Consider the following 26,777-nt stretch of genomic DNA (forward strand, 5'->3'; position numbering starts at 1 on the left):
GGTAGAAATGCTTGGTCACAGGTTGAGTGAGCACAAAGTGCGGCCAGAGACGAGGGAGACAGGAGTGCTTTTCTCTGAGGGCACACTAAGGAGAGGGGCCCCAAGCTTTTGGTCTGGGGCAGAGATTGGGAGGCCGCCATTTTCATTCTCGTCCTTTAAAGCTGCATGGAAAGCCTTCAGGGAACAAAAGACACATAGAGCAATCTGGGGCAGATTACTTAGGCCCTCTGGCAAGGGTGGTACAATTCCGCCTCTGGCAAATACAGTTGAGAATCAGACAGCAGGCCCCTCCCCCAGAAGATCAGCAAGACCAAGTTTACCAAGAATTGAGAATTGTAAAACTGCAGCTCTAGGGGAATACAGCATATAGAATTCATGGCTATTTGTTTATTTATTTATTTTTACTTTCCCAACCAATTATTTTATCGACTCCTTTTTAAAATCCTCTTTAATTTGAATTTTTACAGTTACATTCTAGCCCTTCATTGTATCTAATGTTATTTTGTATATATATATAAGTTTGTCTTTCTTTACAATTTTGGGATGCATTTTCTTCTAACAGATCAAAATACACCCAAAATCCAGGGTATAGCCCTGTTCTATTCACTTGTCTGATCGTATTCTCTTTTTTGTTACTGTTGTTTTTCTATTTTTTTCTTTTTCTTCTTCCCTTTCTCTTCTGTTTTTCTTTTTTGTCTTGTTAAAACCTTTTTAAAATTTTCATCTTTACAGTTACATTCTATCCTTTCAATGTATTTAATTTTATTTTTGTATATGTAAGGTTTTCTTTCTTTACAACTTTTGAGATGTAGTTTCTTCTACCAAACTGACCAGAATACACTCAGGAGAAACATATTGCTTTGTTCTATTCACATGTCTTTTGCTATCCCTTCCTTTTTTGTTGTTGTATGTTTTGTTTTGCTCTTTCATTCTTTTAATTTCCATATTTACAGTTATATTCTATCCTTTCACTGTATTTATCTTTATTTTTATACATATATATGTTTTTCCTTCTTTACAATTTGGGGTCTAGGTTTCTAAAAAAAAACAACCAAATTACATACAGATTCCAGTGTATTGCTCTTTTCTGCTCACCTGTCTGGTTATATTCTCTCTCTCTCTCTTTATTTCCCCCAGTTTCGGGTCTCATCTGATTTGTTTAGTATATATTTCTCCGGGGTCATCATTGCCATTTTAGTATTTTGTTTTCATGTTCATCTATTCTTCTCTGGACAGAATGACAAGATAGAAAAGCTCACCTCAAAAAAGAATAAGAGGCAGTACTGACTGCCAGGAGCCTAATCAGTATGGACATAAGTAAGATGTCAGAACTAGAGATCAGAATAACAATTATAAAGGTACTAGATGGGCTTGGAAAAAGTACAGAAGACACTAAAAAAATCCCTTTCTGGAGAAATAAAAGACCTAAACTCTAACCAAGTTGAAATTAAAAAGGCTATTAATGAGATGCAGTAAAAAATGGAGTCTCTAACCTCTAGGATAAATGAAGCAGAAGAGAGAATCAGTGATATAGAAGACCAAATGATGGAAAATAAAGAAGCTGAGAAAAAGAGAGATAAACTGGATTATGAGGGGAGAATTTGAGAGATAAATGATACCATAAAGTGAAACAATATTAGAATAATTGGGATCCTAGAAGAAGAGGAAAGAGAGGGGCAGAAGGCATATTGGAGCAAACTATAGCAGAGAACTTCCCTAATCTGGGGAAGGAAACAGGCATCAAAATCCAGGAGGCACAGAGAAACGCTCCCCAATATCAATAAAAATAAGTCAGCACTTTGACATACAGTAGTGAAACTTAGAAGACTCAGAGACAAAGAGAAAATCCTGCAAGCAGCTCCAGACAGAGATAGGTAATCTTTAAGGGTGGAAAAATTAGATTGGCAACAGACCTATCCACAGAGACATGGCAGGTCAGAAAGGACTGGCATGATATACTCAGGGTGCTAAATAAGAAAAACATGGGACGAAGAATACTTTATTCAGGTAGGATATCATTGAAAAAGAGAAAGAGTGATAAAAAGCTTCCAGGACAAACAGAAACTTAAAGAATTTGTGATCAGCAAACCAGCCCTATAAGAAATATTATAAAGGAGGGCACCTGGGTGGCTCAGTGGGTTAAGCCTCTGCCTTCGGCTAAGGTCATGATCCCAGGGTGCTGGGATCGAGCCCCACATCGGGCTTTCTGCTCAGCGGGGAGCCTACTTCCTCCTCTCTCTGCCTGCCTCTCTGCCTACTTGTGATCTCTCTTTCTGTCCAATAAATAAAATAAAATCTTTAAAAAATATATTTTAAAGGGATCCTCTAAGCAAAGAGAGAGCCCAAAAGTAACACAGACCAGAAAGCAACAGAGACAATATAAAGTAATAGTCGTTTTATAGGCAATAAAATGCACTAAATTGATATCTTTCAGTAGTTATTCTGAATGTAAGTGGGCTAAATGTCCCAATGAAAAGACACAGGCTATCAGATTGGATCAAAAAATAAGAGCCATCTATATGCTGTTTGCTAGAGATTCATTTTAGACCCAAAGATATGTCCAGATTTAAAGTGAGGGGGTAGAAAACCATTTACCATGCTAATAGACATCAAAAGAAAGCTGGGGTAGCAATCCTTATGTCAGACAATTAGACTTTAAACCAAAGACTGTAATAAGAGATGAGGAAGGACAGTATATTTTAATTAAAGGTTCTATCCAGCAAGAAGACCTAACAATTGTAAATATTTATGCCCCTGACATGGGAGCAAACAAATATGTAGGCCAATTAATAACAAAAATCAAAGAAACACATCAACAATAATACAATAATAGTAGGGGACTTTAGCACACCCCCTCACTGCAATGGACAGATATTCTAAGCAGAAGATCAATAAGGAAATGTGGGCTTCAAATGACACACTGGACCAGATGGACTTCACAATTATATTCAGAACACTCCATCCTAAATGAACACATTCTTCTTGAGTGCACGTGGAACATGAATACACAACTGTTCAAAACATTAGGGATGCAGTAAAGGTGTTCCTACGAGAGAAGTATATAGCAATACAAGCTTTTCTCAAGAAATGAGAAAGTCTCAAATATACAACCTAACCTTACACCTAAAGGAGCTGGAGAAAGAACAGCAAATAAAGCCTAAATCCAGCAGGAGAACAAAAGAAATAAAGATTAGAGCAGAAATGAATGAAATAGAAACCAAAAGAACAGTAGAACAGATCAATGAAACTAGGAGCTGGTTCTTGGAAAGAATTAATAAAATTGATAAACCCCTGGCCAGACTTATCAAAAAGAAAAGAGAAAGGACCCAAATAAATAAAATCATGAATGAAAGAGGAGAGATCACACTGACACCAAAGAAAAACAAACAATTATAAGAACATTTTATGAGCAACTGCAAGCCAACAAATTAGGTTATCTGGAGGAAATGGATGCATTCCTGGAGAGTAGCAACTACCAAAACTGAAACAGGAAGAAATAGAAAACCTGAACAGATTTATAACCAGTAAGGAAACTGAAGCCGTAATAAAAAAATCTACCAACAAACAAGAGCCCAGGGCCAGATGGCTTTCTAGGGGAAATTCTATCAAACACTTAAAGAAGAAATAATACCTGTTCTTCTGAAGATGTTTCAAAAAATAGAAGTGGAAGGAAAATTTCCAAACCCTTCCTGTGAGGCCAACATTACCTGGATCCCAGAACCAGACAAAGACTCCATCAAAAAGGAAAATTACAGGCCAATATCCCTGATGAACATGGATGCAAAAGTTCTCACCAAGATACTAGCCAGTAGGATCCAACAGTACATTAAAAGGATTATTCACTCTGGGATTTTGTCCTGGACTGCAAGGTTGGGTCAACATCTGCAGATCAATCAACCCTTTCTACATAAAGAAAGGACCAGAACCATATGATCTTCTCAATAGATGCAGAAAAAGCATTTGGCAAAATACGGCATCCTTTCTTGATTAAAACTCTTCACAGTATAGGGACAGAGGGAACATACCTTAATATCATATAAACTGTCTATGAAAAAAACCATACAAAATATTCTCAGTGGGGTAAATTGAGATATTTTCCCTTACAGTCAGGAAAATGGCAAGGTTGTCCAACTCTTACCACTGCTGTTCGAAATAGTACTAGAAGTCCTAGCCTCAGCAATCGACAACAAAAAGAAATAAAAGGCATCTAGATCAGCAAAGAAGTCCAACTCTCACTCTTTGCAGATGACATGTTACTGTATGTGGAAAACCCAAAAGACCACTCCAAAATTGCTAGAACTCATGTAGTAATTCAGCAAAGCAGCAAGATAAAAAAATCAATGTACAGAAATCAGTTGCATTCCTATAGACTAACAATGAGACAGAAGAAAGGGGTATTAAGGAGTCAGTCCCATTTGCAATTGCATCCAAAACCATAAGATACCTAGGAACAAAACCTAAACAAAGAGGCAAAGGATCTGTACTCAGAAAACTATAGAACACTCATGAAAGAAATTGAAGAAGACACAAAGAAATGGAAAAACCTTTCATGCTCATGGATTAGAAGAACAAATACTGTTAAAATGTCTATGCTACCTAGAGCAATCTATATGTCCAGTGCAATCCCTATCAAAATACCATCAACTTTTTTCACAGAGCAGGAACAAATAATCCTACAGTTTGTATGGAACCAGAAAAGACCCTGAATAGCTAAAGGAATATTGAAAAAGAAAACCAAAACTGGTGGCATCACAAATCTGGACTTCAAGGTCTATTACAAATCTCTAATCATGAACAGAGTATGGTACTGGCACAAAAACAGACACACAGATCAGTGGAAACAGAATAGAAACTCCAGAAATTGACCCTCATCTCTATGATCAACTAATCTTTGACAAAGCAGGTAAGAATATTTGATGGAAAAAAAGACAGTCTCTTCAATGAATGGTGTTGGGAAAATTGGACAGCTATATACAGAAGAATGAAATTCACCCACTCACTCACACCACACACAAAGATAAACTCTAAATGGATGAAAGACCTCAAAGTGAGATAGGAATCCATTAAAATCCTAGGGGAGAACACAGGCAACAACCTCTGTGACTTCAACTGAAGCAACTTCTTGCTAGACAGTCTCCAAAGGCAAGGGAAACAAAGGCAAAAATGAACTATTGGGACTTCACCAAGAAAAAAGCTTTTGCACAGCAATGGAAACAATCAGCAAAACTAAAATGCAACCTACTAAATGGAAGAAGATATATGCAAATGACATATCTGATAAAGGGTTAGTATCCAAAATATATTAAGAAAACTGATACAATTCTATACCTAAAAACAAATAACCCAATTAAAAAATGGGCAAAGGAGATGCCCAAAAATGGGCAAAGGAATTTCTCCAAAGACATACCAATGGCCAACAGACACATGAAAAAATCCTCAACATCACTCGGCATCAGGGAAATACAAATCAAAACCCCAGTGAGACACCAGTCAGAATCTATAAAATTAATGTCAAGAAAAGACAGATTTTTGGCAAGGATGCAAAGAAAGGGGAACCCTCCTATACTGTTGGTGGGAATGTAAGCTGGTGCAGCCACTTTGGAAAACAGTATGGATGTTCCTCAAAACGTTGAAAATAGAGCTACCCTAGGACCCAGCAATTGTACTACTAGGAATTTACTCCAAAGATACAAATGTAGTGATCCAAAGGGGCACCTGCACTCCAACATTTATAACAGCAATGTCAACGATAGCCAAACTATAGAAAGAGCCCAGATGTCCATCAACAGATGAATGAATAAAGAATATGTGGTAGATATATATATATGTAATGGAATATTCAGCCATCAAAAAATGAAATCTTGCTATTTGCAATGATGTGGTTGGAAGTAGAGGGTATTATGTTAAGTGAAATAAGTCAGTCAGAGAAAGACAAATACCATATGATTTCACTCATATGTGGAATTTAAGAAACAAATAAACAAAGAAAACACACACACACAAATCAAGAAAGAAACTCTTAACTATAGAGAACAAACTGAGGATTACCAGAAGTGGGTGAAATAGTTGATGGGCATTAAAGAGTATGCTCATTATGAAGAACAGTGAGTAATGTAGATCATCGTTGAATCACTTTTGTACACCTGAAACTAAACTAATACTGTATGTTAACTATATTGGAATTAAAAAGCTTAATAAAAATCAAAGCAAAAAAAAAAAAAAAAAAACAGTTTGCTGTTTTGGTTGCTGAGCAGTGTAGAACACTGTATCACTGTTTAACCATGACCTGTTGAAGGACATTTGAAATATTTCAAGTTCTGGGCTATTCTGAATAAAACTGCTGTGAACATTTGTGTACAGGCTTTTTCATTTCTCTGGGATAAATGCCCATGAGTGTAATTGGTGGGTTGTATGTTAATTACATGTTTAGTTTTATAAGAAATTGCGGTATGATTTTATAGCCAAGCAGCAGTGTATGAATGATCTAGTTCTCTGCATCTCCACCAGCATTAGAAGGTATCACTGTTTGTTATTTTAGCCACTCTGATAGATACATAGCGGTGTCTGATTGTAGTTTTAACTTGTTTAATGGCTCATTTGCCACTTATTTATCATTTTTGGTGATCTTTTGCATTTTTATTTCTCCATTTACTTCTTTTCAGACCTTGTGGTGGGGATGGCGTTGCTGGTGAATTAACAATGAAGTTTGTTGTTGAATACTTTGATGGGAGGAAACAGATCTGTTTCTGAAATAGAAAGTATTGCTCACTATGGTTCTCAGCTCTGTATTAGAGTCTCTGGGAGTACAAAGATGAATAAGACAAGAACCTTAGTCTAATACCATTTGGCACTTTCAGAAGGGGAAGCAGAAAATATGTAGAAGATTGAGGTTTCCAAACTGCATGACATTTACATGGGTATCATGGAGGCGACTGTGAATGATGGATAGATTCCGGCAGACAAGCTGAGGATTCAAATTCATTTAATGTGAGTTAAGGATGCTTAAGGTAGCTGCCCAGAGCGAGGGACTGGGAAACACAGCAGCCCTCCCAGTGAAAGAAGTGCTCAAACACTCCTGTCTTCAAACCCCTCAGAGGTACTCCTGCTGATGAAAATAGTGATTAGAGTGAGACTTCTCATGGCTCTTCAGGAAGAGCCTGTTTGTCCGTCCCCTTTCTTATTCCTTGGGCCTCCTAACTGTTCCAGAGAAACTGGATTTATGTCCAGTTGATTACCACTGCAAGTACCTGGTGTCAACCCCAGTGCATACCTGAGTGTTGAATTTGAATTTAAGTGAAGGAAATTCTTTCTAGGAATTTTATCCTCCCTAGCAGGATTGAGTCTCAGGCAGTCTATATCTGCAGTTTGCTGCAGAAATTAATGACCCACTTCAGTATTCACTAAGATTGGACAGTGATTGTCTAAGGAGAGAAATATAGCTCAATAGAGAATAAGGAATAAACATACACACAAGTTTAATTTACAGTAAAGGTGGCATTAAGAAGCAGTGGGGAAAGAAGGACTGTTAGAAATCCTTTGGGAAAAATTCTCACAGCATATGCAAAAACAAAATTTAGATGGACTAATGATCTAAACGTAAAGTTAAAGACATAATAGGTATGTGTGTGCAGAATAAGGTTTAACATTTTTATAATTTTTAAGGGTGAGGTGGACCATAGTAGGTGGCCTTTTAATGAAGATGGGTAACTCAGAATCTGCAAAAAGAAAATGTATGGATTTTACTACATAAAAGTGACAAAAATCTTTTTTTTTTTTTTAATATTTTGTTTATTTACTTGAGAGAGAGTGAGAGAGAGAGCATGGGGGGTGGGTCAGAGGGAGAAGCAGACTCCCTGCTGAGCAGGGAGCCCGATGCTGGACTTGATCCTGGGACTCCAGGATCATGACCCAAGCCAAAGGCAATCGCTTAACCAACTGAGCCATCCAGGTGCCCGAAAAAAATCTTTATGATAAAATAAGAAACAAAGTTAAAAAGAAATCTGAATGAAAATGTTTTTTATATATACACACACATACATATACATATTTATATGTATCACACGTATCTTTATGCATCTTTGTTTTTGTATGATGCAGAGGGATGTATCTATATCCAATAAAAGTTATTTCTAATATACAAAGAGTTTAGATACTTCTATAGGAAAGGTGCAAACTAAATATCAAAATATAGGCAAAGGGTAGGAAGAGGCAAACCACAAAATAATGCAAATTACCAATACACATATGAATAAATGTTCACTTTCACTAGGAATCAAGAAACTGGAATTTAAAATTAAAAAATGCTGGGTGCCTGGGTGGCTCAGTTGGTTAAGCATCTAATTCTTGATTTTGACTGAAGTCATGATCTCAGGGTGGTGGGATTGAGTCCCAAGTCTAGCTGGGCTTTGCTCTTAGCAGGGAGTCAGCGTCTTGCTCTCTGTCCCTCCCCACCTTTCTAAAAATAATAGTAGTAATAATAAATCTTTTTAAAAAGGCAACAAAGGGGTGCCTGGGTGGCTCAGTGGGTCAAGGCCTCTGCCTTCAGCTCAGGTCATGATCCCAGGGTCCTGGGATCAAGCCCCGCATCAAGCTCTCTGCTCAGCAGGGAGCTTGCTTCCCCCACTCTCTCTCTGCCGGCCTCTCTGCCAACTTGTGATCTCTCTCTGTCAAATAAATAAATAAAATCTTTAAAAAAAAAAAAAGCAACAAAAAAAATGACATTTAAAAATTCATCAAATACACAAAAATTAAAAGCAAATAATATTCAAGTACTTACGGGGTGTCGGAAAGGACATTCTCCTACATTCTTGCTGGGAATATAAATCGATGCAGCCTTTTTCTGAGGACAGATTGGCAATTATCTATTGAACTTTAAAATGCACATACCCTTTCATACAATAATGCCCTCTTTAGAAATCTACCACAGAAAAATAGAGGTGTATAAGGATATACGTGGTATGATATGTATTGTAGTATTAGTTGTAGTAGCAGAAAATTATCAACCTAAAATAGCTAACAATATGAAAATGCTAAAACAAACTATAGCATAGTCATGTAATGGAATACAGTGAAGCCATTAAAAGAAAGCAAAACAGTTGGTTAAGTAACTGCCTTCAGCTCAGGTCATGATCCCAGGGTCCTGGGATCGAGCCCCACATCGGGCTCCCTGCTCAGAGGGGAGCCTGCTTCTCCCTCTCCCTCTGCTGCTCTGCCTGCTTGTGCTCTCTCTGTCAGGTAAATAAATAAAAATATTTAAAAAAATAAAAAAATGAAAGAACAAAATTTACAGCATTGACATGGCAGGATGTGATAAGATGTCCATCTAAAGACTAAAAAGCAAAAAAATCAAATCAAGGAATATATGTATATGCATCATGTTTTGTTTTTTGTTTTTTTAGAGTGTGTGTGCACATGCACGTGTGTGTGCACATGTAAGGGAAGAAGCAGAGAGGAGAGGGAGAGAGAATTTTAAGCAGCCTCTCTGCCCAGCACAGAGCCTGAGGTAGGGCTCAATCTCATGACTTTGAGATCATTTCCTGACCTGAAACCAAGGGTCGGAGGCTTACTGAGCCACCCAGGCGACCCTGTACATCATGATTGAATCAAGGGTGGATGGGTGGGTGTAAGTGAATGGGTGTGTGTGCATGTGATTATAGGCCAAAAAAATTGTGAAAGTCTGGAAAAATACTCACTGGTTAAAAATGGTTACATACTGGAAGAATAGAGGGGCTGGGATGAGGGGAATTTCCCTTTTTATTTTATGTACTTATGCAGTATTTGCAATTTGTTTATTTATTTAATTTTAAGAGAGGGATGAGAGCGTGTGGGGCAGAGGGAGAGGGTGAGAGAATCTGAAGCAAGGTCCATGGCCATTGTGGAGCCCAACACAGGGCTCGATCTCACAACCCTGAGATCATGACCTGAGTTGAAATCAAGAGTCAGGGGCTTTACTAAGTCAGTAAACTTAGCCACCCAGACGCCCCTGCAATGATTTTTTTTTTTTTTTAATCTACAAAGACAGAATGCTTTCTAATGTTAAAAAAGGAAAGAAATTATAAATACAAAACCAACTAATCTTTGACCAAAAAAGAAAGAATTTGGTTTGAAGAACTGCTTTAAAGGAGATACAGGTAACTGCCTAATGAAAAATCAAATAAACAGAAAAACCTCTTTCTTGCTACTATATTAACTTTCTGTATTTGGAATATATATTTTGTTGATTTCTCTCTGGTTACTTAATTTGTTATATTTAATTGATAGTGTTTACTGGAGTTTAGTGAAAACTATTTTGTAAGTATCTTGGTTGTGATTTATCTAGTGTAGTATCTCCCCCAAAGAACTGACTGTGAGTAGGCAATTAGTAAAGCAGATACAGATCTGGAGAGGAGTCTGTGGCTTTGCTTATCTCCACAGGAAACCTTATTTCATATTGATAAAGTTTGAAATCTTTCCTGTAACTCTTTCCAATTGTTCATTGTTGTACTGTTTTAATGAGGGGTAGAAATGAGCCAAGCCAACCTGCTTCTTTCCTTTTACTAATTTAATTGCAAAGGAAATTTTCAACTCAAATCAACCCAAATAAATGAGTGTAGATAGAACGAGATTCCGACTTAACATGTCCAATTAATTGCTTCCAAACATTAAGATAAATTCCTTAGAAACACCCACAAATAATAATAATTTTTTTAAATCCCTCAGTAAAGAATGATTAGTGAGAAGTGAGCTAGCTATCTTTACTTACAAAAACCGTGTTTAAGTTGGCATTAGCATTTGCCATTTATTCTATTATAAATATCAAGATTTATTGTAGAAATATGCCACAGATAGCACAATAATAAAGAAAACAGACTCATCTCAGGTTTTGAAATGTACCTAACAAACTCAACCTCTTGCAAAATAACTTTCTCATTCAAAGTGGAACTGGGAATTGTTCCGCACACAATGAATCATCTTTTGGCAAGTACAATAGAATCTTTAGGGACATTTCACAGTCTCTTGTTCAATTGTTAGGATGTTTTTAGCTTTCACAGGTAGGGAAGAAGGTAGCTTGTAGAGCCATCATCTTGTTGCTAAAATTGTACAGTAAAGATTTTTCAGAGTTGCTGTTGCAACATACCTTTTGCTTTTTTTTTCCCCCCCTTTTCCTTCCTGTTTCTTTACCCAGAGCTGCTTTGTCTCTCAAAAACAATCTGGAATTACTTAATGTTAATGTTTTCTGGTTTTACTATTTACCCAGGACTCAAACATTAAACATTAGTGTTGGAAACTCCCTTTTCCTTACCTCATAGTCCTATATTTATTTAACTGTTATTTTGCCAGAAGAAACTCTCCTCTTTCCCTTTCTGTGCTAATGTACTTTTTTTTTTTTAAACTGACAAACACATTTTGTTTTTGTTTTGCTTTGTTTCAGGAGGCTTTAGAACTACCCCCGGATGATTTTGAAGTGACTGAGACCACAGCAGGAAGCGAAGTGGTTAAATACGAGTATCATGTCTTATACTCCTGCAGCTACCAAGTGCCTGTGCTTTACTTTAGGGCAAGCTTTTTAGGTAAGACCATGTCGCTTGCTAAATGTAAATTCATAACATTCACATATAAGGCAGAAAGCAGATTTAGAAAATTATTCTTAAGAGGAAAAAAAAAAATTAGAGTTAAAAATAAGAAAACTGTGGGTGAGGTAAGGTTTTACCAGTAAATTTTCTCATGCTTTAGAAAGAGTATCAAGACTTCAGAGTGAATGATATCATCCCAGCCTTAAGTCTGATCTTCAGATTCTTGGCCTCCTGCCCAACGTTGACTAAGTCCCCTGGCCCTTTTTCTTTTCCTTAAACAAGGAGGAACAACTTAAAGCTACAATGTTTGTGTACTTCTGACTTTACAGTAAAAATGTCTTTCACTCTGAAGTGATTCTGGTCATCAGAAGCCCCCATGCCACCTTCCCCAAGTGCTAAGAATGATTTCACAAACTCTTTATCAAGTAGTTCAAGCTATATTTAAAAATAGCACGAACATTTCCTTCGGCCATCTATACATCTCCAGTGCCGTAGCTTCCTGAGATGCTGTTACTCAACTCATTCCCCTTGCCAAGAAGGTGGAATACCCTGTCTCCTCTGAGGCCTTGGCTAATAAAGCTTATTTAATCAGCAGCCACCTGGAGTTCTCACCCTGTAGTGCGGCAGTGACTCCCCCTTCTCATCCTCTGACTAAACCGGGTCAGCACGGCAAGGCCCTGCCTCCTTGGAGCTCTCTTCCCCAGCCCATCTCCTCCCCCATTTCTCCTTTTCTATCTGGCCTTATCGGCAGCATTTTGCATTTTGAACAGCCTTCTAACTTTTTCTGAATAGCTAAGACATCTGAATTTAGCCAGTGATATTTTATTTTTAATTAAAAAGTAGCTTAAGCTGCTTTGAATGTGTATTTGGTAGATTTAATCACTTGCTGCCTTATATTGTTTAATGGTCTCTAATTTTGCAGTGTTGGCGGTTTAACAAGCACTTAGGATTTAAAACACAAGAGCAAATTCTCATAGACTCCCTGGTGGGAAGATTTTAATCTGAGGTGCAGTTCCTAAGAACTGACAATTTGGGGTAAATTTTCAACATGGGACGTGGGGAATTGAGGACACTGATAGTTACTAATTCACAAGCTCTTGCTGCACATTTATCCATATGATTATTATAGCCTTTAAAACACTCACTTTATTGTTATAACTCTCTTTGGTTTGGAACCCCGAGGTTAAAGGAGGTTTATTGTCAGTGAACTCTGTTATTCTAAAAAGTAGACGGGGATACATTTATTTACCATGGGGGAGGAAATATTTTTCTTGGTTTTGGTTTGCAGTGGCTCTACCTGGTACTTTTCTAGACTCAAAGACACATTCAAGGCTGCAGGTAGAGGAAATAGGACACTACTTCTTCAATACTGTACTTTCCTATAATTAGTATTCACCATAAGCAGTTAATCACCAGAGAAGAGCTCCCAGAGACAAAACAAGTTGTTTAGCTTGTCAGCATTAGGGAATCGGAGGTGTTGAAACATGACTGCTTCTAGCTGGAAGTGGGTCTTGCCGAGGCTGGTAGATGAGCTCATACGTGTACTTTGCTCTTATGTGCCAAGAGCTCCCCTTACAGTACGGCACAGTAATTGTTCCTGCAAGTCCAATTATATTTTAATGAAATTTGTAGACTTCCTAGATCTTTTCTTTATTATGGCTTTCTATTCCTTAAAAAAAAGAGAAGAAGAGGAAAATATCAAAAAACAAATACCCCACTAGCTTTCTTGGATCCTATCTATATACTTGCAAGACACCCTTTATTTATGGCTGATAAAAGAAAACCCAAACAAGTCATTTATTTTGTGTGGCAGCATTCCTTTTCTTCTCTCCTCCCATTCTGGGTTGTGTGGAGTGAGCACTAGGGATTTTTAAATTCCAGAATTCATTTAATATTTACTCAGGTACATTAAAATATCTAATTTAATTTTTCCAAGCATACTGAATGCTTTCTTACAGAGAAACATGAAAAATGATTCTTTCCTTTATCATTTTCTAAGAATTTCTTTTCTCTTTTCTACTAACTTAACCTAATGGATATCCTAAAAAATGTTTTGCCCTTTACTCTGGAGTCATAATTTTTCATTTATTCCCCTTAATCTATTCCCTTTTTCTGTGATATCTGATTACTCTGGCCGTCCGTCTGTTCATTAAACGGATCTCTGTCAGTGTGGTGAATGGATTCCTAACATCTTCCTCTTATTCCGGGTCCAGATTTTTCTTTGTCTCATTCTAACAGAGTTCCGACCTAGAAAGAGGATGATTATAAAAATTTCTTGCTTAGGGGTCTTTTTTGTTGCTTCAGAAATAGTTCACTTAGCCCTGTTTTTGACAGATATTTAGAATTTCTTCTGCATTTGATTGTTAGTAAAAAATTAGTTTCTCTGCTCTGCTCTGATTTTCTTCTGCTACTTTATGTTTTTTTAAGCAAAGCAATTAGTAGTAGTAATTCCCATTTAAATAGACATGACCTTTTCTTTTATCAACTGGTTTAGATTCCAGAAGAAATATTTATTGCGTTTCTTGAAATACAAATCCATTGAATTGTGATTACTTCTTATTCCTCTATATTGGCCAGTGTCCACCAGACAAACTGTGGCCTAGGACTCAGCTGACTTGGCACATGCTCCTGTCACTCCCACGTCATATTTCATACCACCTCATTTCACATTATATCTCAAATTTCACTATAACAGAATTATTTGTTTGCTTGTCCCCATTAGAGTGGTAAGCAAGAAAATGGAGCTGTATGGTAAGAAGAAGAAGGAAGTAAATTAGTAATAAATACCTACAACCTGCAAAGTGACAAGCTTTATTCATGGTAGCGTGTGTGTGTGCACGCATTATACATATATGACATTTGTTATTTTTCTTACTCATTTTGATGCCCACAGTATCTGCTGTGATATAGTATCAACAAGTATTTATTGACTAAACCAACGGTGGGGAATTTCTAACCATTTCTGCATACAGCCCAAAGATGGAAACATTGTGATGGTACCTTATTTGAACTGCTCTGATGGCTTATAGGGAGGAGACTGATGTTGTTGTCTCCAGGAAGCTCAGTCCCCAAAACATCTCTGTATCTTTACTCTTTCATTTGATACTTCTCATAGACTACAGAAGTAGTTGACTTAGGAAAATGGCGAATCTTGAGTTCTCAAAGGGTGGGCATCCAAGCTAGCTGTGCAGCTGCCCTGCTTCTATAAACACATAGTTTTATTCAATCCTGGAAGGCTCACAGCCAAATTGCACCAGCATCCTGCTGCTGAGTACCTCTCCTTCCTACTACTTGGACATTTAGGAGCCCAGTTCCCTCAGATTTAAGAAGAGAAATAAATCCTTTCCAGTATTCTTTTTTCCCCTAACTGCTTTTGCCATTTGAAGTTTGAAAGAAGTAACAGGACTCACTTAATACCATTTGTTACCCAGCAGTGGGTAAGGGGTAACTACATTCCTGTCCAGTAGTAATAAATAGCTTATATTCGAATGGTGCTTTATAGTTCACGAAGTCCATTCTCACTAAACACTGACATCTTCAGTGCTCACTGTTTCCAACCCCCCCCCCAACTGTTTTTGAAGCACACGGTTTTAAAAAAGTATTTGTATCTTGCAAAAGGCTTTGTCTATTGCCCATCATTCCAGTACACTTTGTGTCTCATTTGGGGCTTGGTTTTGGTCAAAAACTGGTGGCAAGTGTTAGAAATGTAGTAAAAACTCAGCTATATACATAATGTCTGAGGGCTTCACCAGAGTCCTAAGCTTACATAGTTTTCCCTTTCATTACAACTAGAGATTTCTATATTTATTTCAGCTTGAATTCTGATTTATTCCTGCCCTGTCTTTCTTCTTTTCCTTTGTTCTCAATCTCTATTGAAAAATAGACCAAGTGGTTCTTCTCATTTTCAAAATATTTAATTCTTTGGCTGACATATGGGTTCTTCTTGGGAACTGTTTTGACATATTTCTTTAATTAGTCAGAAGGGCTGCTTTTGAATAGGGAAGGCAACATTTCTTCCATTCAGCAACTGAATGTCTGTTCTTTCTGGAGATCTATTCTATTATTGGCCCAGGAAGTAAAAGTATAGAATTAAAAATGTAACCCAGATATTTCATGTGGAAGATTTGTCCACTTGTTATATGCGTAAAGGATGTTCATAGAGGAACAGGGAGAAAGAAATAGCCAAAGAATAATTATCTCTCAAAGGCAAACCGTGATAAAGGCCAGCATAAAGGAAGAATAATGGAAAGTTTGGACTTAGAGCAATATATAAATCATCAAGGAGGAGGAAGAAGAGGCTTGTTCAACATGGTCTGGAACAAGAGGAAGTCTTTGGAATGCATAGAAGAGATAACAGGAAAACAGAAAGATGAAGTTGGAGGAAGTCAGAGAATAAAAGTAAAATACCCACAGCTCTGTCCAACAACTTGCAAGGGAAGGTAACAGGTTGGCTTTTCTGAAGAGTCTGGAGAAAGCGCTGGAGAAGAGGAGGAGGGTGAGTGCCAAGCTATAGGGCTGGAGAGAGCATGGTGTATTTGGAGAACAGTAAAAATGAGTTTGGAGTAAAGGTTTCTTTAAGATGAACTGTGGACGAAATGTTTGGAAAGATATGTTGAGATCAAATGATGAAAGAGATGATGGGTTAGAAGGGGTTGCCAGCACAGTGAGAGTTAAGGTAGCTTGTTAAACAGGAAAGAAAAGGTGGGTTATAGAGGTCCTTAAAGATTGAGACAAAAATGATTCTAGTTAATTATTCCAAGGAGCAGAACATAGAAAATGATTTGACACATAATTTAATTTGGAGCCTTATTTGATTGTAGAGAAACTTTTAAGAAAGTTCATATGTGCCACATAGGCTTATATAAAGTTATGATAATGGAATGGAACATGGATTTTGGTACATTAAAAAGAGGTTCTATGGAATGAAAGCAAATTTAAGAGCAAATAGTGAAAGTTATTAAGAAAAATAATGAAAAATAATTTAACTAATATAAAGCTGTTCAAATTGAAAAATCCAAACAATAGAGGAAATTTAACAAGAATTATTTGTTGAACCATGTAAATGTTTTGAAATAGTATGGGGAGTTAAGATGCTTGTTTAAAACATATGATATGGGAATAAAATCCCATTGAAAAACCAAGTCCTGGTTTAAAAATGTTTTAAAGAAAAAAAATGCTAGAGAAATGTGAAACAGAACTACTGGGAGAACTAATTAGCCGAAAGGTTTATTCTAACCTGTGTTAGTGCAAAACATCATAGATACAAAAAGCTGCAGATTTTAAATGGATCCAAGGCCAGGAAGAGGACATGAAAAGGTAAATTTACTTTCTTACCTGAAAGAGAATATATCTTAGCTTTTCTGGATAGATGAATGTTTGTGTTGTGTTCCATAAGGAAAAAAGATTTCTTTGCTTACTCTTGGCAAAATGGTTCCTATTTGAAATATCCATGGGGCACCAGGATGACTCAGTTGGTTAAGCGTCGCCTATGGCTCAGGTCATGATCCCAGGGTACTGGGATTGAGCCCCGCTTCACTTCGGGCTCCCTGCTCAGTGGGAGTCTGCTTCTCCCTCTCCCCCTCCCCAGCGCTTGTCCTCAATCTCTCTCTCTTTCTCTCGTGCTCTCTCTCAAATAAATAAATAAATAAATGAAATCTTAAAAAAAAAAATAGAAACATCCATTAAAACATATATGAGTGCCTACTGTGTGCACAGTATAGAAACTCATTAATCTGTTTTCCAAATCTGCTGAAAAATATCATTGCTCCACTTGAAACCAGATTGCTGCACTTCTCCTTCTTTAAAGTCATCGAAGCAGAGTGTTTTAAGTCCATATACCAGGTGCCCCTAAAAATTAGACCTGACCATGACAAGTAGTGAAGGATTTATGGGAAAGGTAGAACTTAGAGGCAACTGGATACCTTAGAATGATAAGATTAAGGAATGTCTACGTCCCTTTGACTTTAGTGGTGAAAATGGGGCTCTGCCTTCTACTGATTTTGAAATTTCTCTCCCACACTGGAAGTGTGTTTGGATACTGAAAGATCAAACATCTGCGATGTCTTCATCTACTTGATATTATTTTTAAAATTATAAATTGTGATTTCTAAAATCATGACAGTTCAGTATTAAGAGCCATAACAATTAAAAAAAAATTGCTGCCAGGCAGAGTGGATTGGTGGTTGCCAAGGTTCTGGGCAATAGCAGAAATGAGGAAATATTAGTTAAAGGGTACAGATTTTCATTTATAAGATGAGTAAGTTCTAGGGATGTAATGTACAGCATGGTGTCTGTTGTTAACAATACAGTATTATACACTTAAAAGTTACAAAGAGAGTAGATTTTAAATGTTCTAAACATCCCCCCCCACACACACAAATGGTAACTATGAGGTGATGGGTGCCACAAGTAACATTTTGTGGTAAATATTTCCTATGAGATACATGTATCAAATCATGTTGTATACCTTAAATTTACAGTGTTATATGTCCATTTTATCTCAATAAAGCTGGGGAACAAAACTGCTACCAAGGCTCAAAGAACAGAGATTTTCTTGAGCTGGACTGATCAAGAGAGACCATGGCTGGACTTGGGATTTGTCCATGCAGTGATTAGCGAAAGGGCAGGCCAGCCTAGCAAGAAACCCAGGAAAAGGCAAAACTCTGATGCTTTTAGGTTAGGCAGTATTGGTGGAGAACTACTAGTGACAACAATAGCACAACTAATAGTGTGCATTGTTTTAAATGGTTTGCAGAGAGCTTCTGGGTACACAGACGTTGAGTGTAGTGGTGAAAGTGCAGGGCTGGGAGCCAGAATGCCTTCCTTCTGATTCCTAGTTGTGTTACTAACTAGCTGCATGTCTTTGGGGGCAATTGTTGAACTTTCTGTTTTCTTTCATCTGAAAAAAAAAAAGGCTGAGATAGTAGTAGTAGTAGTAGTAGTAGTAATACCTACTTCATAGAGTTTTGAGGTTTGTGAGCTAATATATGAAATAGGGTAGGGCTTAGCATATAGTAATACTATATGTAATACTAGCTGTGTTATATATTTTGATCCTCATGGTAACAGTGTAAGGTAGGAGCTGTTATTATCCTTGTGCACATACATAAAAATTGAGTGCCTGATGGGTTAAATGATTTATTCAAAGATACATAGAAAACTATGGGGTTGAGATTCAAACTCTTCAGCCCATTTTTTTTTTTAACTGCATGATATAGTAACCAGAGATTCAGAAAACATACAAGTTAACTGATGTCATATGTAAAGAGAAGTTGCCATAATCTGTATTTTTGGAATTTTCATTCATATTTCCTGTGATTAATAAAGATATAAAATGCTAAAAATGTATGTAGGGATAAATAAAAATTACAGAATTAGGCAGCATAGTATCTGATATGAATGTACATGAACAATTAACACTCATTTCGTGTCACAATGTAATTTTCTCATTGAAGCAAAAATGAATTTTCCCCTTTGATGGAGCATCATCTCTGCCTTACTGTGGAGTATGACATGAATTTTTATATCCTTCGAAGCTCCCTTGAAGACAGTATATTGAATAACGACATATTGCACTGTGAATAATCCACCCTTTCTTTTTATTTCTAGTGACCACATTTAGAACATTATTTTTAAACTTACCGTAGATAAGATATATTCTCTATAATCTTCATTTTAGGACCATGCACAGTAGGATAAAGGTGACTTCAGCATGCTTGCCCTAGAGTTAGGTGGTACCAGTGAAATCTCTCATGCTGTTATTTGATTCATGAAAACTAATAGCCTTGAGAAATTTAATTTAGAGAGCTGCACATTTTGAGTAATATATAGATTACTTGACATGTAGGTTATTATTCAATTGAGAGATTTTATATGAAAATTGTTAAATTAAATGCTACTGGCAGTTGCTAAAGATTGTACTTTTTAATTATTCTATTTTTCATCCAATGTCTCTTCTTCTTTTAATGTTGACAGTCCAGGTTGCTGACAGAATATTCCTTTAGCTCAAATGTGTGTTATCATTCTGGAAGATAGAGGCACACAGTAGGCATTCAATAAACACTTGTTAAATAAATGGCCTTAATTTACCATGCTTACTTTGTGGGTTGCTGCTGAAATTATTTCAGCTCCTGCTTCTATTTTTCAAGTAGGCAGGGGATTTTACTGAGCTGCTCAGCCTCAGTGTGATTAATGAAATTTCTAAGCATGTTAAAATTGGTGCTATCGAATATCTTGGGTCTAAAGCTAGGGAGTTGTTGATTGAGTATGCTTATGTCACCTTTGACTGAGGCCAGACAGAAAAAAATAGACCCTCTTGGCAAGGTTTAAAGTTTCTGATTGAAGATACCTTCAACTGAACATGAAGCCACATAATAATGTGTTTCATGAACTTAACCGAGTATTTGTTTATGTCCACAACTTAAATTTAAGTTGAAGTTTAGGGTCTTTGGTTTTCATAAATAGATTTAAAATCACAAAGTTTCTGCAATATTTAAATCTCTACTTTTATGACGTGATTTTTGAAATATATTTGATGATCTCCATTTAATGATTTCAGTGGAATTTCTGAAGGTTCCATTTGGTTTTGAAATAATTAGAATCACAATCATATTTTGAATACATTTTATGCATCGATAGTGTATGACATGGTTTTGGAGATATTGCTGATTAGGTCAAAATTTTTTGTTTTAGCATAAAAGATCATGAAACTAGCTTTTGTATGTCTTTGATTGGGAAGGCTTGAACTCTGACTGGGCAAGTCAATGTAAAGATGTAGAGAAAAGAAGCCACATCACAGTCGTTACTGTTTTATCTGTACGTGAGAGAAAAAGCTCTATTAGCCATATCATCTCCAGGGTGGATGGTCAGCAGAAGCTGGAGAGATTGACCCTCTTGTCAGAGTAGCTTGCACAGGACTTGTTTGATCATCATTAACACAGGCATTTTCTTTTCTTAATACATGCATTTTCAAACAGTCTGTAAATGCGTTAGAGAATGCAGTCACATCTATTCACTTAGAAAACACTCTTCTCTTTCTAGCAAGTGGGTCGCACTCTTACATGTAGGACCATGATGCATCCTTTTATGTTTGAACTTAATATGTTTAACTCTGTAATTATCTGTTATTCTAAGTTGACCAGATCATTGTTTTAGATCCTGTATTGCAAGATGTTAACTTACATCTTGCAACTTTGAGATTATCTGAAAACACGTCACACGCCCTCAGTTCTAGCATCAAATCTGATGAAATACTCTGTTGCATGAGTCCTGGGTCTTTCCACATTGTTGTTAGTTGCTGATTATTGCATTTTGTATGAATGGTTCCAGCAGAGTATGCAGGGTTTTGACAGTGGTAATATCTGAACCCCTTACTTACTTACTTAGATTGTAGGCTGAAATATTTTACAGAGTAAAATTAAAATCATTATTGATGGCCAGATATTAAACCCAGCATTCTTCTCTAAGTCTTCAGAGCCTTTCTTGATCTTAGAGGAAAGAAAGGTAAGGAGGGCATCCTTTCATTTATCATTTGGTCAGTAAATATTTATAAAACATTTGCAGTGTGTGAGTGGGGCTTGGAACTACACTGTAGGGCTGCAGTGGTGAAAGGACAGGTGCAGTCTCCGCGCTCAGAGGCTGCAGAGAATGGTGGGAAGGGAACTGAAACTTCAATTCCAGCTCTAGTGCAGTCATGAACTGGCTGCGTGATTCTGGCTGATGTACGTTTCTCAAGACCTTGGTTGCCTTAATTATACCAGCTCAAACATTTTATTATCCTACAACTTGATTTCTTGTTAACATCGATGTCTGAAAATTATTTCGAAAGCATGTCATCTTTTTATAATTGGATTATTTGGTTTACCATCTGACATTAAAGTACCTAAGATCCTATTCCCCTCTTCCAACATCAGCGCGTGTATGCACACACACGCACACACACACGCGCGTGCGCGCACACACACACATGCATGCACATATTTTGAAGATGTGTAGAGCTTATTTTAAGGGCAAAGTTTGGCTCTGCTCCGTAAATGTGTACAGAAAACAATATAACACAGATACTGAAGGCAGCTTGGTTTTAACTTGTACCTAAACATGACATTCAAATGTTAATTGGATGAATAAATCTTGTTCATTTTACAGACATGGAAATGTCAATGGAATAAAACTATTTATCACAAGATAATGGTCTCCTGCCGCCAGATAAATGCCAAGATGAAAATACTTATTGAAAATGTATCAAAATATTCAATTGCTATTTATTAAAAATAAAGGTTGAGGAAAAGTTCAGCTTTTCAGGTCAAACATGAGAAATGCCCTGCCTCTAGTATTAGTATATCATCAAACACAATGTGCCTGGTGTAGAAACATGAGAAAATTCCAAGAAATAGTGGTCTATAAGTGAATCCTTTAGCTTTATAATATAAGAAGTACTGGAGTGGTGCAGTGGGGGCTGGGAAGAGATACCTACTAGGTATTAAGCTCAGACTGTGTCCTTGGCAGTTTTGGGTGAGTGCCCTGATGCAAGCCCATTCACATGAACAGGATTTGAGAAGGATAATTATACTCATTTATAGGTAAACTTGAAAGCCAAATAACTTGCAGTCACAGAGAGTAAGTGCCGACATCAGAATTCAAACTCAGCCCAGGCTCCAAGTCCAGTGCTCTTCTACAGTCCACATCTTTACTTAAATTCCATGAATCTGAGTACAATACCTTTTGCTTGGTGATGGGGGGAGGGGTTAGGGTATGTTATTTCCCCAAGTTTTATTGCACTTGATGACCAAATACTTCTTTGGGTCTAATGATTTGATATATTGATGAGCTAGCTTGCTTTCTTTCTTTCTTTCTTTCTTTCTTTCTTTCTTAAAGCTCTCAGGAGTGAGAGTACTGTAGTTTTGTGTGTGTGTTTTTTTAAAGATTTTATTTATTTATTTGAGAGAAAGAGAGAGAGCCAGCACGAATGGGAGCTGGGAGTTGTTGGGTTTGGGAGAAGGAGATGCAGGCTCCCTGATGTGGGACTCCATCCCAGAACCCTGGTATCATGACCTGAGCCAAAGGCAGATGCTCAGCTGACTGAGCCACCCAGGAACCCCCCCTTGATGAGCTTTCTTTAAATGCTATTGTCCACTTGCCTAAGGGAGCACACCCCTAAGCTCTGAGCACTTGATAGCTCTGAAGGGCCAAGTAGCATTAAATTCTAGTAGTAAGACCATCTTCTGTCCAGGGGTTTCAAAGCCTTGAGGTAATTTCTTCTTTCTGCTTTATTTTACTATATTAGATACCTATTTCTCTACTTGTGCCACAGTGGTCTTCATAAAATACACTATTTGGATTGTTATGAATATAGGTGAATTGTTGTGATTGTTATAAATATAGGTTAATTGTTGAATTGCTTAAAGAACGAAAAAGTGAATTATTGTTCGCTGTGTGTTTTCCTAATGTCTTCATGCCAGTTCCTTCTCACGTCCCCCGCACTCTTCACAGTTCCCTTGCTCCACCCGCCACAAACAGTGGATGTTAATGTCTCCTACCTCTGGACTGACAGAGAACTGCAGTTTTCCTCTGGTCAACAGCGACTTTCTATCTAGTATTTTGGTATTAGTATTCTATTGTTACACTTATCCTAGTTTCCCTAGTAGATGGTAGGCTTCCTACTAGGAGAAACAGTGTGCTTTCCTTTTCTCTATTCCCCATAGTACTCAGCTGAGTGATTTGAACATTACAGATAGTTAGTCAATGAGAGAGTGAAAGAAGCAGGTGTACATACAGTCTTTGATTTAAGAACTAGAGGAATTATTAAGATTTCAGAGGTATTCGTAGTGCACCCTTGTGAATATGGGAATCCATCTACCTGGTCCTTTGCCTGTGCTTGTATCTATCAGTTCTCTCTAAAATACATTTGGATTTTATTTATTTTGCAGAATTCCTACAGGCAATGAATGAGCAGATAATCTAACTGCTAGACGGTTACAAAGGAGAGAAGCTTGAATGTTTAAATTTCCCTCAGGAAGAAAATAGTAATTCATATAGCACTATTTTGATATATAAGTAATATGTGTATTACTAGCAAAGATTTAAAAAAAAAATCATAGCATTCTTCTAGGAGTTTTAGATAAACACCAAGCACCATTGTGTCAAATAGACTACGGACTGATGGTCTTTGCGATGCACCTTTGCAGATGGAAGACCTTTAGCTCTGAAGGACATATGGGAAGGAATCCATGAGTGTTACAAGTCACAGCTGCTGCAGGAGCCATGGAACACCATTACCCAACAGGTTAGAGAGTACTTTTATTTTATTATATGTGACTCCTTCCCTCTGCTCATCTTTTCTTCTAGTTCTCTCCTCTACTCTTTCCTATTTCATTCCTCTACATCCTTACCGATTTCAATTCAAAGACAGTTTCCTTTAAAATACTTTCTCAGACCCAGAGATGGTTTCTCCTCCCTGTTACAAGCTCTCAAAGCAACCTGTCGTTTTCCTTTATAGTGCTTTTCACAATTTTCAATTATGTATTTGGACAGTTATTTTTAATTAATGTATTTCTTTGTCATTGTACTGTGCATTCCCATGTGGGCAGAACCTTGTTTTCTCTCTCTCTCTCTCTGTTTTTAAAGACTTACTTATTTACTTTAGAGTGATAGAGACAGAGAGAGAAAGAGAGTACATGAGTTGGTGGCAGGGGCTGTGGAGAGATTCCCAGGAAGACTCTGCGCTGAGCTTGGATCACAACCCTGAGATCACGACCTGAGCGGAAATCAAGAGTCAGATGCTTAACTAGCTGTGCCACCCAGGCACCTCTTTTTCTCTCTTTATTGTACACCCAGCATTGGCATAGTACTTATCATATAGTGAATGCTCAATAAAAATGTATTAAGTAAATGAGAGTAGTAACTAAGTTGGCATATTCACTAAGAAGTACATGATTTAGCTTGTGTCACCTACAGTGCTTCAGAGTTTTGCTAATAGGTACATTTGCAAAAACAAAAAACAAAAAACAATAAACTTTTGATTAATAAGAGGTTTGCAATAGGGATCTGAAAAAAGTAGAGAAAATACATCTGCAAAAGTACATATAAAAAGTAGATTTGCAAAAGTAGGGAAAAATAGATCTGTCAATCATAGAAGTCATTATTAGTGCCTTACTAAAATCAGCAGTTAATTATTTTAGAAATTTAAAAATACTCATCACCTTGCAACCAATCATGGTCTCCTTAAAAATAATTTTTACTTATGTCAAAAATCTTATTTTTTCCCAGGCTCTGTTAAGCTTAATCAAAGCTTCCTTTAAAAATGATTTTATCAGCCATTAGAATTTTTATGCCCTCTTATGTGTTTGATCATAATAATGACAGTTTACCTCCCAATCAACGTAAGAATCCTTAGCATCTTGTAAGTAGTTCTTTGGCAGTAGCTGTAAATGACCATTTTCTAGGTTTTAATCGAGGACAAAACTAGGTTTAAGTACCTGCATATTTCACACAGCCCCTCAAGTTAATCCTTTCCTCTCCTTTCCTACCATTGCCCTCTTAGATCAAGCCCTCCAGCCTCACCTGGAACAGTTAGTAAGGCCTCAAACCTCAGTCTTCTGCTCCTTCCTCCCTGCCCTACTTCCCTGCCCTACCACATCCTCCTAACCATGATGTGTGTATCTTGCCTATGCGCAAACCTGCAGTAGCGGTCCAAAGGCCTATGGCATGTGGTCCAAATGCCTCACCAGGGCCGCAGTGGCTGCCACTCCCTGGCTCCAGCCTGTCCTTTCAAGCTTCTCTTTGACCCCGCTGTACACAATCTCAGCTCCTGCCAAACATGGCTGTTCGATGTTCGATTCCCAGAAGCCATCCTGTGCAGTTCGTTCTTGGAATTCTTTCCAGCCTTGTCTTCCCTGTTGCCTTTGTCGTGTCTTTCTATTTCCTTTTGTTCTCTCATGTTCCTTTCTTGAAACCACTTCAGCTCACAGAAACAGTCCCCTCTAAAATTCCAGTTCTGTAGACCAGGCATAGGTGGTTGCTCTGAAGAAGAATAAGATACATAAGCAAACACATCTTAGAGATTTTTGGCAAGAACGTTTCATTTTATGCAAAGCATTTTAGATAACCTTTAAGCATCAAGGTGAGTGCTAAGAGCTTCAACTTCCAGTGTCTTGCCTGTGACCACAGGCTGTCTCAGATTGTATACTGTGGTGTCAGAATCCACAGGACCCAGAAAACATTTGGTTGGAAGAGTCAAGGAAAATGGCAAAGGTTAGAGGCAAAAGACAGATGGCAAAACATCCCAAAGTATATCTGCATGTACCTTTAGTGCCTTTTTTCTCTGCTTCTTTTCATTTACATTTTACGTTGTGTTCTTGAGCCCATTTCTTATCCTTTCCCTTTTTCTGTCAGTGTTATCAATCTCAGTGCAAGCCTATAGCACAATTCCTGGCGATCTATGTCATTTTGGGTTTTAATTCTATGTGTCTCCGTTGTGACTTATGACATATGAACAAGACTTTGAACTCAACTGCATTTTCTTAGTTTCCTAATATGATGTTGCAAAGAGATTTCTGCTGATAGAACTCCAAGCTGCTAAACCGACCACATGAACCAATCTGTACATTTATTGTTTGTAACTGAATTGACTAATATCTTTTAATCTGTAGTCACTTAAGTGTCATGTAGACAGCCTGTTAATGGACCATCTACTCCTGCCTGTCATAGTATAGTAGGAATGGTCAAATCCAATCACAATAAGCATTATTATTTCTAAGACCCAAGTGTGAGGGCTCACTTAATGGGAGAGATGGTTGATATAACCAAACTGCAACACAACTGGAACATTTAGGTCTTCCTTTGGGATTTGTCTATGTGGATTGGTCTGTGGACAGCTATCCGATCTCTGACAACAAACTTTGTGGCAGCTTTAGAATTGCTCTTTGCAGTGCATGTGTGGGCATTAAAGACCTAGCCAAGGAAACTCACTTGTTGCTCTTGTATTAGTTGGCACTCGAAAGTCATCGTGAATGTCTCCTTTGGTGGTCTTGGCTTTTATTCCTAGATTAGTTAATGCGTTAGTATTTACATGCTCTTCTTTGCCTGAGATCTTTGAGAAAGTGGATCTTCGTTTTTGTAAAACCACATGTGGAGAGAAGCACTGAGTGTCCTCAGCTGGGAGAAAGGGAGGTTGTGATACAGCACTGGGGGAGAATGGGCTGATAGACTATCGGTGGCACCAAACAGTAG

At 37.4% G+C, this 26,777-nt stretch overlaps 1 protein-coding gene across 6 annotated transcripts in view; it reads left to right on the plus strand.

Annotated features, from left to right (window-relative positions):
• ATG10 (autophagy related 10) overlaps nt 1-26,777 on the plus strand; it is a 309,264-nt gene that overhangs the window by 221,709 nt on the left and 60,778 nt on the right. For all 6 annotated transcript variants that reach the window (XM_059418179.1, XM_059418180.1, XM_059418177.1 and 3 more), the window contains 2 exons: nt 11,411-11,549; nt 23,735-23,832. In XM_059418179.1, the coding sequence (XP_059274162.1) occupies nt 11,411-11,549; nt 23,735-23,832 (237 nt within the window). The remainder of the gene's footprint in view (nt 1-11,410; nt 11,550-23,734; nt 23,833-26,777) is intronic.

Source organism: Mustela nigripes, chromosome 12, assembly GCF_022355385.1.
Source record: "Mustela nigripes isolate SB6536 chromosome 12, MUSNIG.SB6536, whole genome shotgun sequence".
Taxonomy (NCBI): domain Eukaryota; kingdom Metazoa; phylum Chordata; class Mammalia; order Carnivora; family Mustelidae; genus Mustela; species Mustela nigripes.